The 14,254-nt window shown below is 40.6% G+C and overlaps 2 protein-coding genes across 2 annotated transcripts in view; one reads left to right on the top strand and one right to left on the bottom strand.

The window, feature by feature from the left end:
• The window catches only part of PLEKHA7 (pleckstrin homology domain containing A7), a 113,774-nt gene extending 113,241 nt beyond the window's left edge, over positions 1 to 533 (top strand). The window contains exon 30 of the mRNA XM_088533848.1: positions 24 to 533. The gene's annotated coding sequence lies outside the window, so the exon portion shown is untranslated. The remainder of the gene's footprint in view (positions 1 to 23) is intronic.
• Positions 534 to 8,514: 7,981 nt separating this feature from the next.
• CUNH11orf58 (chromosome unknown C11orf58 homolog) lies at positions 8,515 to 13,696 on the bottom strand. Its single transcript, XM_088533820.1, has 5 exons — positions 13,561 to 13,696; positions 13,256 to 13,336; positions 12,088 to 12,148; positions 10,164 to 10,273; positions 8,515 to 8,971 (listed from the first exon to the last, which is right to left on the bottom strand). Exons 1-5 carry the CDS (start codon positions 13,618 to 13,620, stop codon positions 8,759 to 8,761), a joined length of 525 nt encoding a protein of 174 aa, XP_088389946.1. The 5' UTR covers positions 13,621 to 13,696; the 3' UTR covers positions 8,515 to 8,758.
• Between the last annotated feature and the right edge of the window lie 558 nt (positions 13,697 to 14,254).

The raw sequence follows: 14,254 nt of genomic DNA on the forward strand, positions 1-14,254 counted from the left end.
CCTTTCATTTTACTTCATACTAGCCAAAGCAGTAACTGGGCATTGACGTAAGACTCAAAGCAAAACTCACCTAGAGACGCTACATGGAAGGAAGAAAAGCTCTTTGCCAGCTTTCTGTGAAGAAACTCAGCAGCCGACCACCACACGTACTTTTGAACACGTATTCTGAGAATGACAGGGGGATTTTCTATGAAAACTAAGCAAATCGCAAATCAGTTTATTTTGACTTCAGTTTAGTTCAGACTTTTTATATGACTAAATGGCACTTTCAACAAACTCTAAGATACTGACAGTGTATTTTTAGAACAGAATATATTTTAGAATTTTTTAATCAAGGGCTGAATTCATTTTAAGAGAAACTACTTACATTAATGTTACAAGATGCTGTTACTTCCCCCTCAGGCTTAGATGCACAATGCCAAGTTTCATGAAGAAATGCAAACTGAACAATCCTAGAAGCACTTTTATAGCATATGGGTAAAGCTAACTCCGTCGAGAGGTTCACTGCAAGAGGGGCTTGGAAGGGATATTTTCTGGAGTTAATCCCTTGCTCTTTGGTCCGTTAAACAGTACCCTGCAAGGAACTTCTGGCATGGGTTTATGAATGTCACTAACCCTGCATAGCTAAAACTGTCCATGAAAGGCGTGATGACACTTGGTTTTAACTCAGCTTCCTTTTTGATCCTGAATGAATAACTTGCCATTGTCAGTGTGTGATGCTGCTCTGACAGTAATGCTCTCCTCTCGGTAACAAACAGCTAACAGATTATATTTTTACATAAAAGTTGAGATGTGGAAAAAAAAACCTTTTAATTAAAATATGTGAAGTAAGCAATAAAATGTAATAGCATATGTTGTTTTACTAGTAAATATATATTTTTCTTCTGATTTTTTTCAATAATGAAATATGATGTATTACCTAGTATTTATCCAGGAAACTGCGAAGCTAATGTAATGTGGCACCTGCTAATTTTGTGTGTAAATTCAGTGGTGCTTGACTTTTGCCAAACTTCCATATACAGTGTTTTGCTTATGTTCAGGGCAAAGAGTGAGGTGGCTACATGGGGAGAAAATGAGATTAAATGAATTGCTGTGATTCCTTTACTTGAAAAAAAATGGACCCATTGAATGCAAGAAATTGTCCAATAATATGTAATTATTAGTTGAGTTCAGCTCTGAATAAGGATGTCTGAGATATTTCTGCAGTATTTTGGGAAAACATTAATGTGTTTGTTTGCTATATTCAAATAATAGTTACAACACCCTTCAAATTGATTGATTTTTCAAGTTTCATACTGTAAGATGAATCATATTATATTAACACTCTACTCAGAAATATTCTTAAAAGTATATATTTAGCTAATGCAATATATTTTACCTCAATACTGCCAGTATCAACTTTGAAACATTTTGCCAAAATAATGATTTATTTTTGCCTTTATAAAAAGTTTTGAAAAATAAATATTTTGCAGGAAAACATTAATTTAAATAAAATGTAACAGTTTGGAAAATGGTATATGTACAGATTAAAATATTAACATAACTCCCTTTTGCCTCTGTCTACTTTGTAATTACCATTCATATATTTAAAAAGTCATTCATACATTTATAAGGGTCATAATATTTAAAATTCCTGAGTTTTGTGCTGTTCTAGCATTTTGTGCTGCTCTGGTTCGAATCCCTGAAGTTTTCTGATTTCAATAGGACTTAGATTAAGCTTCCTGTACGCTAATTCTTCTTTTTTTTATATGTAAGTATATCATGGAAACTGATGAAATCTATCTTTATTCTTAAACAGAGAATTTTTTCAGAGTTGTGTGCTAAACACTACTTTGACAATACTGTCCTTACTGTCTTGTATCTCACATCTGATACATTATCTGGTATCTTTTTTGGACAAAATAAATTTTTTCCAAAATGTTTTCTGGAATGTATGTAATCCTGTTCTCCAGGGACCATCTTTCTGCAGGCCTGGATGTGTGCAACTGAAGATTATCTGTAATTATTTGAAGATAACAGAGTTCGGTTTGGGTTGATTTCTTTGGAATCAAAATGTTGATTTGTAGGTGTTACACGTTACTGCCCTAATATCAAAACTAGAAGAATGTGCTAGAAGAGTAAAGCATTGCTTAATTTGCTTTCTGTCAGAAAGTAGCATTTTTTTCTTCTGTCAAAGTGGCTCTAAAAGAAAGAGGAATATACTAGAAAGCTGTAGCAGTTCTTGCGTGGTGTTTTGTGATGTTATACCAAGCAAACATTGTACAGACTGAATTCTCCCCTTTTATGCTGGACAATGTTTTCCGTTTGTTGCATTAACATTATAAAAATTTTACAGCGTAGGTGCATTTCTGAAACCGCAGCCTATATTCATACATACCACTGTGTTAACTTCTTTGAACTTGCATGAAGCCTTTCCACTTCTCCCTGTTTTTCTGAAAGATACTACCAGATCTGAGCTGCTATTTCCAAAACGTCCAGGGTCAAGTGAGGTGCTCTGGAGTAGCCTGCAGCCTCTGGAAGTTGGTGTTTTGAGCAAGCGAGTACTCCCAGCGCGTTTTGGTATTGCTTACAGTGTTATCTTTGCACCCGCACCATTTAATTAACTAATTTCCAGATCTTAAGATATATGTATATTATTTTATATCAGTGTCTAGGCTTCTCTGTAAAATATTGTATCTATCTCACGTGTGGCAGCAATTAACTTCTGGGTGTTATATGAAGGAAAGACCAGATTTATTTAGTCTCAAAACTTTGAAGATAACCAAGGCATGATCTGTTTGATGCTTTACTCCTCTGATTTATGTCTGGGTATTTAAAAATATTGGCTTGTGCAGCATGTTTGTATGTATTGCGTAGTTATAAAATGAACAAAGACATGCTCAGCAAAGACATAAAAAAATTGCTATATTTTTCACACCTAGTAAACATCCCGGTTGGTTATTTGGCTCTATTCAAAAGGCTAAGACTTTTATTGCTCTACTAGCAAAAGCAACCTTTCTTCATAGTGGAGCACTACAAAGAGAGAGCGCAAAATGTACACACATCACAGTGCCTGAAATTCTGTTTGAACAACTGTATTGATTGGGTCTGACCCCGTTACACTTTTTTCTATTATTTGAAAAGGTGCATCTAACTGGAGCTGAATTAAACCAGCTGAGATGAACTTTCCATGAAAACTTTTTGAGAGATTTCTCTAGTTCAAAGCTTTGGAATTTTAAAGAGCATTTTTAATACAAGTCTGTTGAGGTATTCTATGCCACAGCCATATTTTGAATGTTAAGCTACAGGTAACCCTAGCAGGAAGGTAAAGTTATAAAACCTACCATAAAATTACCAAGAGATGGCAGAAGAATTTTGAGTGTTAACTATAAAACAAAATGAAACCAGAAAGTAGTGTGTATGGAATAGCCTGTTTGTGTACTGTTTACCTGTTGTTTACCTAATAGTATTGTGTTTCTTGTTGCCTTGGGGAAACAACAGCCTCCAGAGAAGAAAGCTAAAACACGTGGACATCATTTACTGAGCAACTATCAAAAACTGTATAAAACTGTTATACAAGCTTAAAGGACAACAACGTTTTCTTGTTACCTGTTAGAAGCTCTTTACCAGAAGCTATAGCATAAGTACTGAAGGAAGGAAGGAAGGAAGAGATTAGGAAGACAAAGGTGAGTAGTGGGTTTCTAGGAAATAAGTGCAGTGATGTATCCGCAACCAGGATCAAGTAAGGTGGGGATGAGAGTGGAGTGTAACCGTAAGAAGATTGAAGGAGCTGGAATACGTGGCAAGACAGAATGTGAGTCCCCATCCTAGTACAAAAAGCACTCTCTGAATGGGATAAGTGAGAGTAGAAGTATTCATGGTGCTGGAGGGTAAAGAGGAGAAATCATTGATGACTCAGTATTTTGGGTATAGTAGGAATTGTCTTCTTCCTTGCGTGCTGCTGTGCTTCCCTGTACTTCTAAGTGATTTTTTTTTCCAGTTAGGAATAGCTTGTATCAAACAAGACCCCTTTTTCCAGACAAACAGCTTTCCCAGGAGCCTGAGGTGGCTCCAGTTACTTGTCTCAGTTCTGCTGTGTTGTGTGGGGTTTGGGGCTGGCTGGATTCTGTCTCTAGTGCCACAGCTGAGAAAAGCTTTTACATTGTTTTCTGACTCATCTCTTGAGATACAGGAGGGGTTTTGAGTTTTTTTTGAAGTCCCAATTGATGGATTATGCAAGATATAACCTTAATGAAATGAAGCGGTTAGGGGTGTTTTTTTAAGAGTTCGTCCAACTTTTTCTGTGGTCTTTAATGTGGTTTGATTTACCACGTTTAGAAAGGGCACTGCTCACCTGATATAGAAAGATACCTGAAAATCTCTGGAAGAAGTTACCTATTATGAGAATGGTTTAAAAAAAACTTACTGTTGAGCAAGCTGGGCAGTTAGAAAGAACTAAGTTTCGTATATAACTGTCATATAACTTGACTGAAGATAGAAAAAACTCTCTTGTCATCTGTTACTTTTTTTTTCCCCCCTCAACTAAATCTTCTTGAGCTATGGATACCATAAGTAATAATGGAGATGCATAAATAATAGCACAGACTGTTGGTCTGACCTTATTCTGCACCTGTTTCTGTGCTTCAGAAATAAGTCAAATCAGTGAGTGTTTTGTTTCATGTTGGTGCAGAAGCTGAGGAAACTCTTAGCTGTCCATCATGAGTGATGCTCAGTACCTTTGTATTACTTTACATTTTTCCTGAGAAAAATACCTGCTTGGGTGTCAGTCTTCAGAACAAACATAAAACCAACTTGCTCTTTGCCCCGCCAGTGGCAGTACCTTGACATATGTCCCTTCTCTTAATCCCCTGACAGCTTCTGAGAAACTGATGCAAATGACTCTGCCAGGCTTTGATTATGAGATATTGTACTGCCACTTATTCTCTTTATCTCCTGCAGTCTACAGAGGCAGCTTCAGTGCATATTTTAATCCTTGTTCTGGGGACTGCAGTAAATCCGCAGAGATTTCTACCAACGTCCGCTCTGACATCAGAACAACATGCGTACATCATCTTTGATGTGAATTCCCCAACCACAGCCCTAGACCTATAGCTTTGAAGCTGGCCCATAAATTGTGCTTCAGGAATGAAGGTGTCAGCTTCCTCTTCAGGGAAAAAAGAGAAAGTAAACTGTCAAGCAGCTGTATAAAGCTACAGGGCACCTCCTAGATCAGTTTCCTTGGCCTCAGAAACTCCTGCATGCCTCATGGTAAGAAAGAAACAGATCTTTCACCTGGCATAGAAGCTTCCTCTCCTGTCACCGCAGGACCTGTGGGTTGCAGTGGTTTTCTTCTTGCCCTGTTCTACAGGGAAATGCACTGTGCACAGGCATACACAGGCTTGGTCAAGTGCTTTCCGTCTTGCAAAGACACATGCTTTGAGAGTATTTGGAAAATATTAGCTAATGCTGATAATGTAGGAACCTTTGTGTAAATAAAGATAAATTTCAGTTTGGGAACAGGTGAAAAGTTATACAAGCCCTTTTTCTTGACAAATCTAATTTGCATCAGTTGTTTCTTGGAACAAGTGGAAGTGAGCTGGTCTCCGAGTTACGGAGTTTCAGTGGCCAGATCTTGTTTGAAAAGACAAATACATTTTCCTCTTTCCGATTCAGCCGCTCCTTATATTTTCTGCTGTCACCTCTGGGAGTTCCTTTGCCAGCCTAAAAAGCAGAAAACTAACAACAGAATCAGCGGAGAGATCAGCTTTGGTTTTCCTCTATGTTCTCTGCCTCCAGTGTGAGAGCTGTATTAATTCTGCTTTTATTCATGCCATTAAGGCTGAAGCTGTTATACCAAATACTAGTAAAACTGATTCCTGGATTAATTGCAGAATCTGCAGAATTAAATTAGCCTTTTCTGGCATGTATGAAGAAATGTCCTGGAGAGAGGTTGCTTTGTGGATCTTGGTAATCCATTTCTGAATGTTACATTGAAGCAGATGTGATTATGTGGAATTTTTTCCTATTTTGAGATTCTTTTTTGTTCAGCATCAGAGATGAGTGGACCAAACCTCCTGATATTTAGATTAGTGTAAGGTATTTGGGGGATGGAAGTTAACACTGTTTTGACTTTTTCTGGGAAGAGCTGCTATTAGAATAGTTTAATTTCACTTTTTATTCTAATTGCTTTTTAGCTTACTTTTTATCTGTTAATCTCTGTTGCAGACTAAAGGTAAAATCCCTTGACAAAGACAAGAGGCTGTAATCGGATCAGGGCAGAGAGGAAGTGGTACCCTGTGCTGTGGGGCAGAGATCCCTGCAGAGACTGTAACGTGGGTCTGCTTTTCCTGTGCCTTTCTAGGGGGGCTGCACTGGGCAGAAAAGCCACCCAGTCAAGTTCTTTCTTGCCCTTCCTTAGAAACTAGTGGAAGGGCAGCAAGGCCCCCTGTCTTGCAGCGTGTTTCTGCAATGACAAAAGCCATGGACCAAGTTTTAGAAGTGGGAATCCCAGTTTAGATGCGTGCTGAAGCTGTGTGAGCAGCGAGGAGGGTTGTGAGAGCAGCACTGCCTTCACTGCTGAGACAGAGAAGGGGAGGGGTCAGCGAATGGCAGCTCTTTCTGCCAAAACCTTAATTTTGTAATTGCCTTCCAGGAAATAGTAAAACAGCAATCACGGCTAAAGTAAGTTAACTGAGATGCTGATGTATGCACAACTTTTGTCCTGAATAGGACAAATTGATCTCAATCTATAAGGAAAATGAATCAGCTTGGAATATAAAATTTGGAGGGAAGAAAAGAATGGGAAAGACTGTACAGATTACTTGGTTGTCTCATCCTGTCTTCAAGGGATGAACCTCATTTGAACTACTGTATTTGACAAATAACCTTGTTCTGCAATGTCTTTTTTTTAAAGAAAGAAGGTTTTAAGAAGTTTTTAGAAATTTTAAATTGAGGGAAAAAAGAAGCCAACTGCTGAGTTGTAACACAGGTATTCTTATATTCTTACTCACTGGGGTTTTCTTCAGATTTCACACTACCCTTGTTTCAGGCCTCAGCTAAAGCTGCATCTTAAAGATATTAAAGGCTTTACCAAAACTGTTCTCTTCAAAATAAGTACTCTCCAAGAGACTTACAATGAATCCAAAGTCTGATTTTGAATCAGACTGTCCCTTCTTCAGCTTTTATACTTGCACATTTTCCTAGTGATAGAGTAGCTCTCAAACTGTTTCCTTTCCTTGGTTAATTCAAGAACAATATTTTTTTAATATATGTATTAGATATCTGGAATATTAGGAAAACAAGAAAAATTCTCATGAGAGAAGTACAAATGACTCAACTTCAGTGTCTGCTGTAAGGTGGTTCTTAAAGAAAAACAGCTTAATTATTTTGGGGAAAAAAAAAGAAAAAGTAAATACAGAAGAGCAAGTTACCTTAATCAAGATGTAGTCAGCTTTTATTTAAAATTATATTGCTTTTATTTTTTCCAAAATGTAACTAACTTCAAGTCCACCCTCCTATCTGATGCTGCACTGTTTATGTTCAGTAAATCTTTAACATAATTACATTGATTGTAAATCATGGTTAACATGATTTACATGCAGCTTTCACATAAGTTGACTTGTGAATGTTAATCTGTGTATCATCGTGTACAGAAATGGAAGATTCCCCCTAAACTTCTTAAAACTCGCTTGTGGAAGAATGATGATGTACTTGAGGTACAGATTTGACTTACGTCCTCTCAGCAAGGAGAGGCAATTGCTATGTCTGTACTCTGAAGCAGCAGAGTCTACAACATTTTGCGATTTTATTAGTTGCTTTACTACAATGAGAACTTGCACATTTCTGGAGGAACAGGGCAGGCTTAGTAGGACTCTCAACCTTTTAAGCATATAAATTTGAGAAGTGGAACCGTGTCGTAGTAATTTATTCTAGATATCCACTGTGGTGAGGGAAGAAAAGCGGGCTTGCATACTTAGTTCTTATTTGTAAAAAGCTAAATTACTTATATTTTCCCTTATTAAAGTATATTTTTCTGTCCAAGAAAACTAGTTTCTTCCGGAGGAGTTATTAAAATCGACTTAAGGTTTGCAGCACTAAGCCAGTAATTCAGAAAATCACTTTTTTCTAGTAAGAAATACTTAAAAGAGCTACAGCTTTGTAAGTACTATAATAAACTCAAGCAGCTAGTGCCTTCTGTTGTATTACGTATTTCTAAAACCTCCTAGAGCCTTACCATAAAACTGCTGTATATGTCCACAGCCGAACACAGCAATATCACCACTGAGTGATTGCTGCTGTTAGGCCTTGTCAAGACTAGCACCTATGGACAGAATCACTGTTTAAAACTATAGTACAACACAGAACAGAGCTGATACTCGTATTTAGAACTAATCATCCAATAATCAACAGTAAACATCCAGTAATTAACATGTATTATTATATTTAAAAATTAAAGACTAGGGTATTTCTTAAAAGAAACCACTAATAAGATCTGACATGGAATAAGGGTAGAGAGAGTTTAGATAACATCAGAGATAGGGCAGAAACAAAAAGAATTTATTTCTTCATCCAGTACTTTATACACTTTACAAAAAAACAGGAATACCACTGTGCCCATAAAAATGTTATCCATGGCAACTGAAAGCAAATACTACCTTTTGTCATCTAACAGGGTCTTCTTAAAATCATAATACAAATATTTGTGCTGTAGCAGTCCTCCACTTTGCACTGTAACAATAAGGCTTACTGTACTTTAAATACAAAGCTGTTACATCTGCAGTTATGAACCACTGGCTTTAACAAACATCATTTTATAATTGCTTTTTGTTTCTTTTTTGTTTTCTGGAACCTCAGCTTCCTCATGTTTTCCAGCAGTGTGTAGCTCTTCTGCAGATTCCTCTTGCTCAGACTCGGAGCCACTTTCAGAATCCTCTGAACTCTCATGGTCAGAGGAGTCTCCAACTCCCTCTTCTTGGTCATCACCATCCTGAAACTAGAAATTCAGATTATGAGATAGATAAACCATTAGGTACTGGCAACCCCTTTTAGTGTCCGGTGAGAATGTTCTGCTTAATGGCTTTCATTTTAATATTTAAGTGGGATGTGTTGTTAAACACAGATGTTTGTCAAATTATCAGACGGAAAACAACTCTAGTGAGGTGTTCAGCAGTATTAGATATAACATCCATGGATTCTTCAGGCACACCTTCATTCAGTTGCAACAGAAATCCTGAAGATACCATTAAATGAATTTGAAGAGTTTCAGAATCCATCAGTTCACTAATTCTTTACTTTGGCTGACTTGATCATGGCATGTCACTTTGACTATCTGTCAGTGAAACGTACTGAAGCTAAGTGCCAAGATCTTCGAAAATTCATATTCACTACTAATCTTTGGAAATAAGTTTAGCATATAACATTACAATGTTGTGGTTGGAATGCTGGAGAGTCATCCAGTGATGTTGCTGCCAACAAGGACAGCCCTGACATGGACTTTTGTTCATGCCCCTAAAGAACAAAGCCTCTCTGTTCATAATACTATGAATTCTTGGCACTAGACAGTTTCTTTTACTCCACTGGGAAACATTTTGCTGATATTCTTTACAGTAGTTAGTGCTAAGTTAGAAAAAAATTGTTAGTTCACCTTTCCACTTGCAGATGAAGTAGCCTCCTAATAACCTCTTTCGTTTACCCTCACGCTTCTCTTTCTGTTTGTCCACCTATACCTTGTAGCTATATGACCAGTCAGGTGGCAACTTAATGAACAACTCCAGCTCTTTGTACAGCAAATTTCCCTGCTCTGTCTCCTCTATTGCTGTGGAAAGTACAAGCTAAAACAGATTAATTAGCTCTCAGTGACAGTGTAGGTGGTCACCTTACCTTCCCATGTATTCCCTGTCAAGAGCCTGATTTAATAGATTAGTCACTTTCTGTCCCAATCTGTCTTGACTACTATGCAGCATTATGCATGTCATATCACTTCTCTGAACAATGAGAAACATTAATCATTCAGGACATTTAAATATTTACCACAATGTACACAAACAAATCAAATGAATGCAGCACGTTTGTGCCTTAACCCAAACTGCCTAAGTTTGCTACTACTCATCGTCATTAAACATTCAAGCCATGTATCATCTAGTGAAGCACGGGAGAAATCATTAAGTGGCTAAACAACTTAGTACCTCACTGAAACCCAGTCCACAGTGGCGCCGGTTCCGCCCAGACATCGTGCTGTCCATGCTTTGCTGGTACTGAGACTCTAGTTCTTCATTCATTTTCTTGTCTTCTTCCCCTGCATGTCCAGGGTACTTTGGTTATGGTTCATTCAAATCAACAAAGATATCCAATTATACAAAGCCACCAGACTTTCAAAGTTCATTGCTATATATGTAAAAGAGTTTAAATTTAGCCTGCTGGGCAACTATAGAGTTGACTACTGTAATTATATACAAATCACCAGGTTTATAGGCAAAGGGTGCCAGTAAAGTTGCTCTAATACAAAGATGGGACAGCATGTTACTAAGACCTGACACAATCAGACGGAAGTACTATGCATGGTGTATTTTTCTACTTAACAAGCAAAAGCTCAAAATTACAACTTTTCTGTGCTTCCTGCTAATGCTGACTTGTCACAGCAAAGAGAAAGCTTCTGACTTTTACTGTACAGCGCATGCTCTAAAGCATCATTAGCAGCAGCTGTCAGGACAATATTGGTGCTCTTGTTTTAGAGCTGTATCTGAGACTATTTTACGCATCTCGAATTTTCAGGAAGAGAAGCTACAGCTCTTTACTTCTGTCTTTCTTTAGACACTAGCAAGAAAACTAATTTCCATGTCTAGTTAGCACAACACCAGCTAACTTAACAGGCCTTGTGTTGCTACTTATGTCAGTAAGCAAATAAAGGAGCGTTATTTTTAATGGTCTTAGAAGAGCTGAGATTTTCCTGACCTTGTCTAAGGTAGGAATCTCCGCTTTTTCCCCTGCAGGCTTACAACACTAACTTCTAATTTGCACCTTTGTAAAATGAAACTTTGTATTGAAAATTCATGTTTGTTCAATGGAAATCAGAGTTGTGTGTTATGATAGAAGGGCAAAGACATATTGGAAAAAAAAAAAGGAAACATTAAGAAAACAATTGCTGTGGTAGTCTGTTGCTGAAAAAGCAGCATCTTGACCTTTTACTAGTACAGCAGTACAGAACACTTACGACTCTTTAGGGAAAACGTCGCCTTTCTAGAAAACTCACAGGGACACAGGGAAATGATTCTGAATCACTCAGCAGCTGACAGAACCTGGAACTGATCCTCAGGCTTCACTGGGGTTTTGCTCTGGTAGATTTTTGTTTCTTTGTTTTGATATCCGGACAAAAAATTATTAGTGGAGCATACTGGGGAAATAAGTTTTCTGGAACCCTGGCAGTTACTCTTCTTCACAGCTTTATCAAAGCTGCTCTCAAGTACTCAAAGGCACAGTTTAAGTTTAGTGTACTTTGACTTATTACCTGAGCAAACTTGATAAGAAATAAGTTATTGTGGTCATACCTTACATGACATCAACTACTAATTACATTACATTACAATATACTACCAATTACCAAGATAACTTTGCAGGTGTTTTTATTTTCTTTACCTTGCTGCTGTGAGGCAGAGATCATTATCTGTTCAGTAAGTAATCAAAAGAACTGTGGATGATGGGGAGAGGAGGGGGGGAAATCAGCCTTGCTCCCTCTCACACAGAAGGATGTTAGAGGTTTAGGTGGCCATACTTGGCAACAATGAAGATACATCACTCCAAGGACACTCCTAGGTCCCAATAGCAATAAAATACTATTTTAGTTCATTTATAGAGTAAGACGGAGGCAGCATAGACCCTAATTTGCAAAGCATTTGTACCCAAGTTCAGCTGACCGCCACAGGTACATTGCTGGAAGGGAAGTAAAATCAGTCAGCAACAGCTGTTTGCCAGTAGTCTAAAAAGAAATAGACCTGTCTTCAGCCTCAGCCAAAAAACTCAAAATCCTTCCCAAAAATATACGTGAGGCTCAAAGAGCCAAGAAGTAATAAGTATTTAATTTCCAACCTTGTATCAACTATTGGATAAACTGACCTGTCCTGAAGTGAGAGGTCGATCTGTGATCTCCGATAACAAGGCGGCCAGTATGTTCTTTCTAAAAGAAAACGCAGTTTGTTTTGGAGCTTTAGGGGGCACTGACAGCTCTGCCAACATTCTGGAAATCTCAGAACAGAAAAGGTCTGCTGTCAAACCTTGACAACCAACTGTAAGACAGTAAGTTTCAATAGCTAACAAATGTGGTCTGTATGCAAAAGAATTATCTGGAAAAAGAAACCCCAACCATTAGATATTCTTTACTCTTCCCACATGCCCCAAACTGGTTCCACTTTCCTTCCCATTTGTTCCCACTCTAAGGAAAAAGTCATCAACCCATACTGGTATGTCAGTCAACTATAAAACGGCGTGTAAGTGTGTGAATTTAGACTCTGGCAGTTTAGCATTTTTTTCTGGTCCATTTCTCTGATGCTATGTTCAGCCTCTGCAGCTTACATGTACACAATCCTGTTTACAGGCTGTTCCCAGCATCACACAAGATCTCCATACTGCTAAGTTGGCCACATCCTGGAGGCTTCTCAAACGTATCCCTAGAGGCAAGACCTGGCATAACAGCCACAGTGAGTATCCACGCAGAACTTGCAGTTGGTGGTAGTGGGATGTTTTAAGGCAGTGTTGCATTTCTATCCTCTAGTCAGTTTTTAGTTTCCACCCTTTTAATACAGCATTTTAATTTAGAATATTCTAGCAACATAAACAGATAGAAGTAAAATTCTTCTTCTTTTTCAGGATTATTTAAGTAAAGTTGCAATGTCAAAGTTACCCTCCGTACATGAAAAAAAAAAAATGCCATTATATTTTTGTGCAATCTTGTGCAGAAATCCTGACAAGAGAATGGATTTAGTGCATCTTCCCTTTAAATAATCTGGCCATCTGTTATTTTTAACTCCTGAGGTGCAATCCACTATAACTTTTTAATAAACCCCTGCCAAGGGGTTAAAAGCCTTTGCTTTCAGTCCTCCGGAAAGCTGCATTATTTATATAATGTACATATATATTTTACATACGTCTCAGCACTGTTTCCCCCAGTGGCCTGAGCACAGGCAGAGCCAGGGCACGGGGGAAGGAGGCCGAATCCCGCGGCAGCTCCGCGGCGCAGGGAGGCCCCAGCGGAAGCCCGAGGGGGTGGGAGATGGGGCCGCCTCACCTTGCCCGCTCCCATGAGCCGCAGGAACTTCTGCTTGCGCTCCTCGTTGCCCAGGTCCGCCGCCTCCCAGCTGCTCGAGCCCTGCGGGCACCGGCACCGTCACCGCGGCCCGCGCTCCCGCCGAGAGCCCTCCCACCGCCCCGGCAGCCCCAAACCCCGCGGCGCGACGGCCGCAACTCCGGCCAGGCCAGACTAGGCCGAGCACCCCCCACCCCAAATGGCGGCTGGGCTCAGCCGCGGCCTCCTCCTCTTTTCTCTTCCTTCCTCCTTCTGTCCCTCCCTTTCGCTGCCCCGCGCCTGTTTACATCGGGGGAGGCCGCCCGCTTGAGGCCGTGCTGCGCCTGGGACTCCCTGGCCGAGCTCATGGCCGCGCCGCCGTCCGGGCCCCAGAGCCGCCTCAGCCGCCGCCTTCCTGCTGCGCCCGGCGCAGCCACCGCCTCCCGCCCCTCGCGCCGTGGGGTCAGGGCGCCGCGCGGGGCGCGCCGGGATGGGTAGTTCTGCCACGGCCACTCTGCGCCGCGCTCGCCACCGCCAGAACTACCCGCCCCACAACTCCTCGCGCTCCCTCCGCCCCATTGGTCACAGCGCGGCGCCCGCCTCGCGCTCCGCCTATAGGGGGCGGTGAGGGCGTGGCTCGTGGCGCGCGGGCGACCGTTAGGCGACAGTTGGGCGGCCGTTAGGCAGCAGCCGTTGTGGTGGTCGTTGGTGCCTCGCTGGCCCCTCACAGGCCCCTGGGTGCCCGTTGCCGTGTCGGTAGAGGAGCCGATCACAGGCGTCAGCGGCGGGGCTGTCCCGTTCAGGCATTACGTGCCGCTAGGGAAGGCGGCTACATTGCTGCCGTCGTGTGGTGGGCTGCGAGCGCGCGCGTCTGCAGGCGGCGGGCTGCGTGCCTGAGGTAATCCCTGTTGAGGGAAGGCGAGCTCCAGAAAGCGCGAGACGGGGCTTTTATAAAGCGTATGTTGGCCCCGGTGCGGAGAGCTGTGGCAGCCCCGGCGTCTT

This window comes from Tinamus guttatus, unplaced genomic scaffold, assembly GCF_059628265.1.
Source record: "Tinamus guttatus ecotype Peru unplaced genomic scaffold, ASM5962826v1 Tinamus_guttatus_pri_ptg000524l, whole genome shotgun sequence".
Taxonomy (NCBI): Eukaryota; Metazoa; Chordata; class Aves; order Tinamiformes; family Tinamidae; genus Tinamus; species Tinamus guttatus.

Coding starts and splice junctions, on each gene's coding strand:
- CUNH11orf58 (XM_088533820.1), bottom strand. CDS start 13,620: ATGAGCTCGGCCAGGGAGTCCCAGGCGCAGCACGGCCTCAAGCGGGCG. Junction 10,274..12,087: donor GACCTCTCACTTCAGGACAG/GTCAGTTTATCC, acceptor CTGGACATGCAG/GGGAAGAAGACAAGAAAATG. Junction 8,972..10,163: donor GTGGACTGGGTTTCAGTGAG/GTACTAAGTTGT, acceptor CTGAATTTCTAG/TTTCAGGATGGTGATGACCA.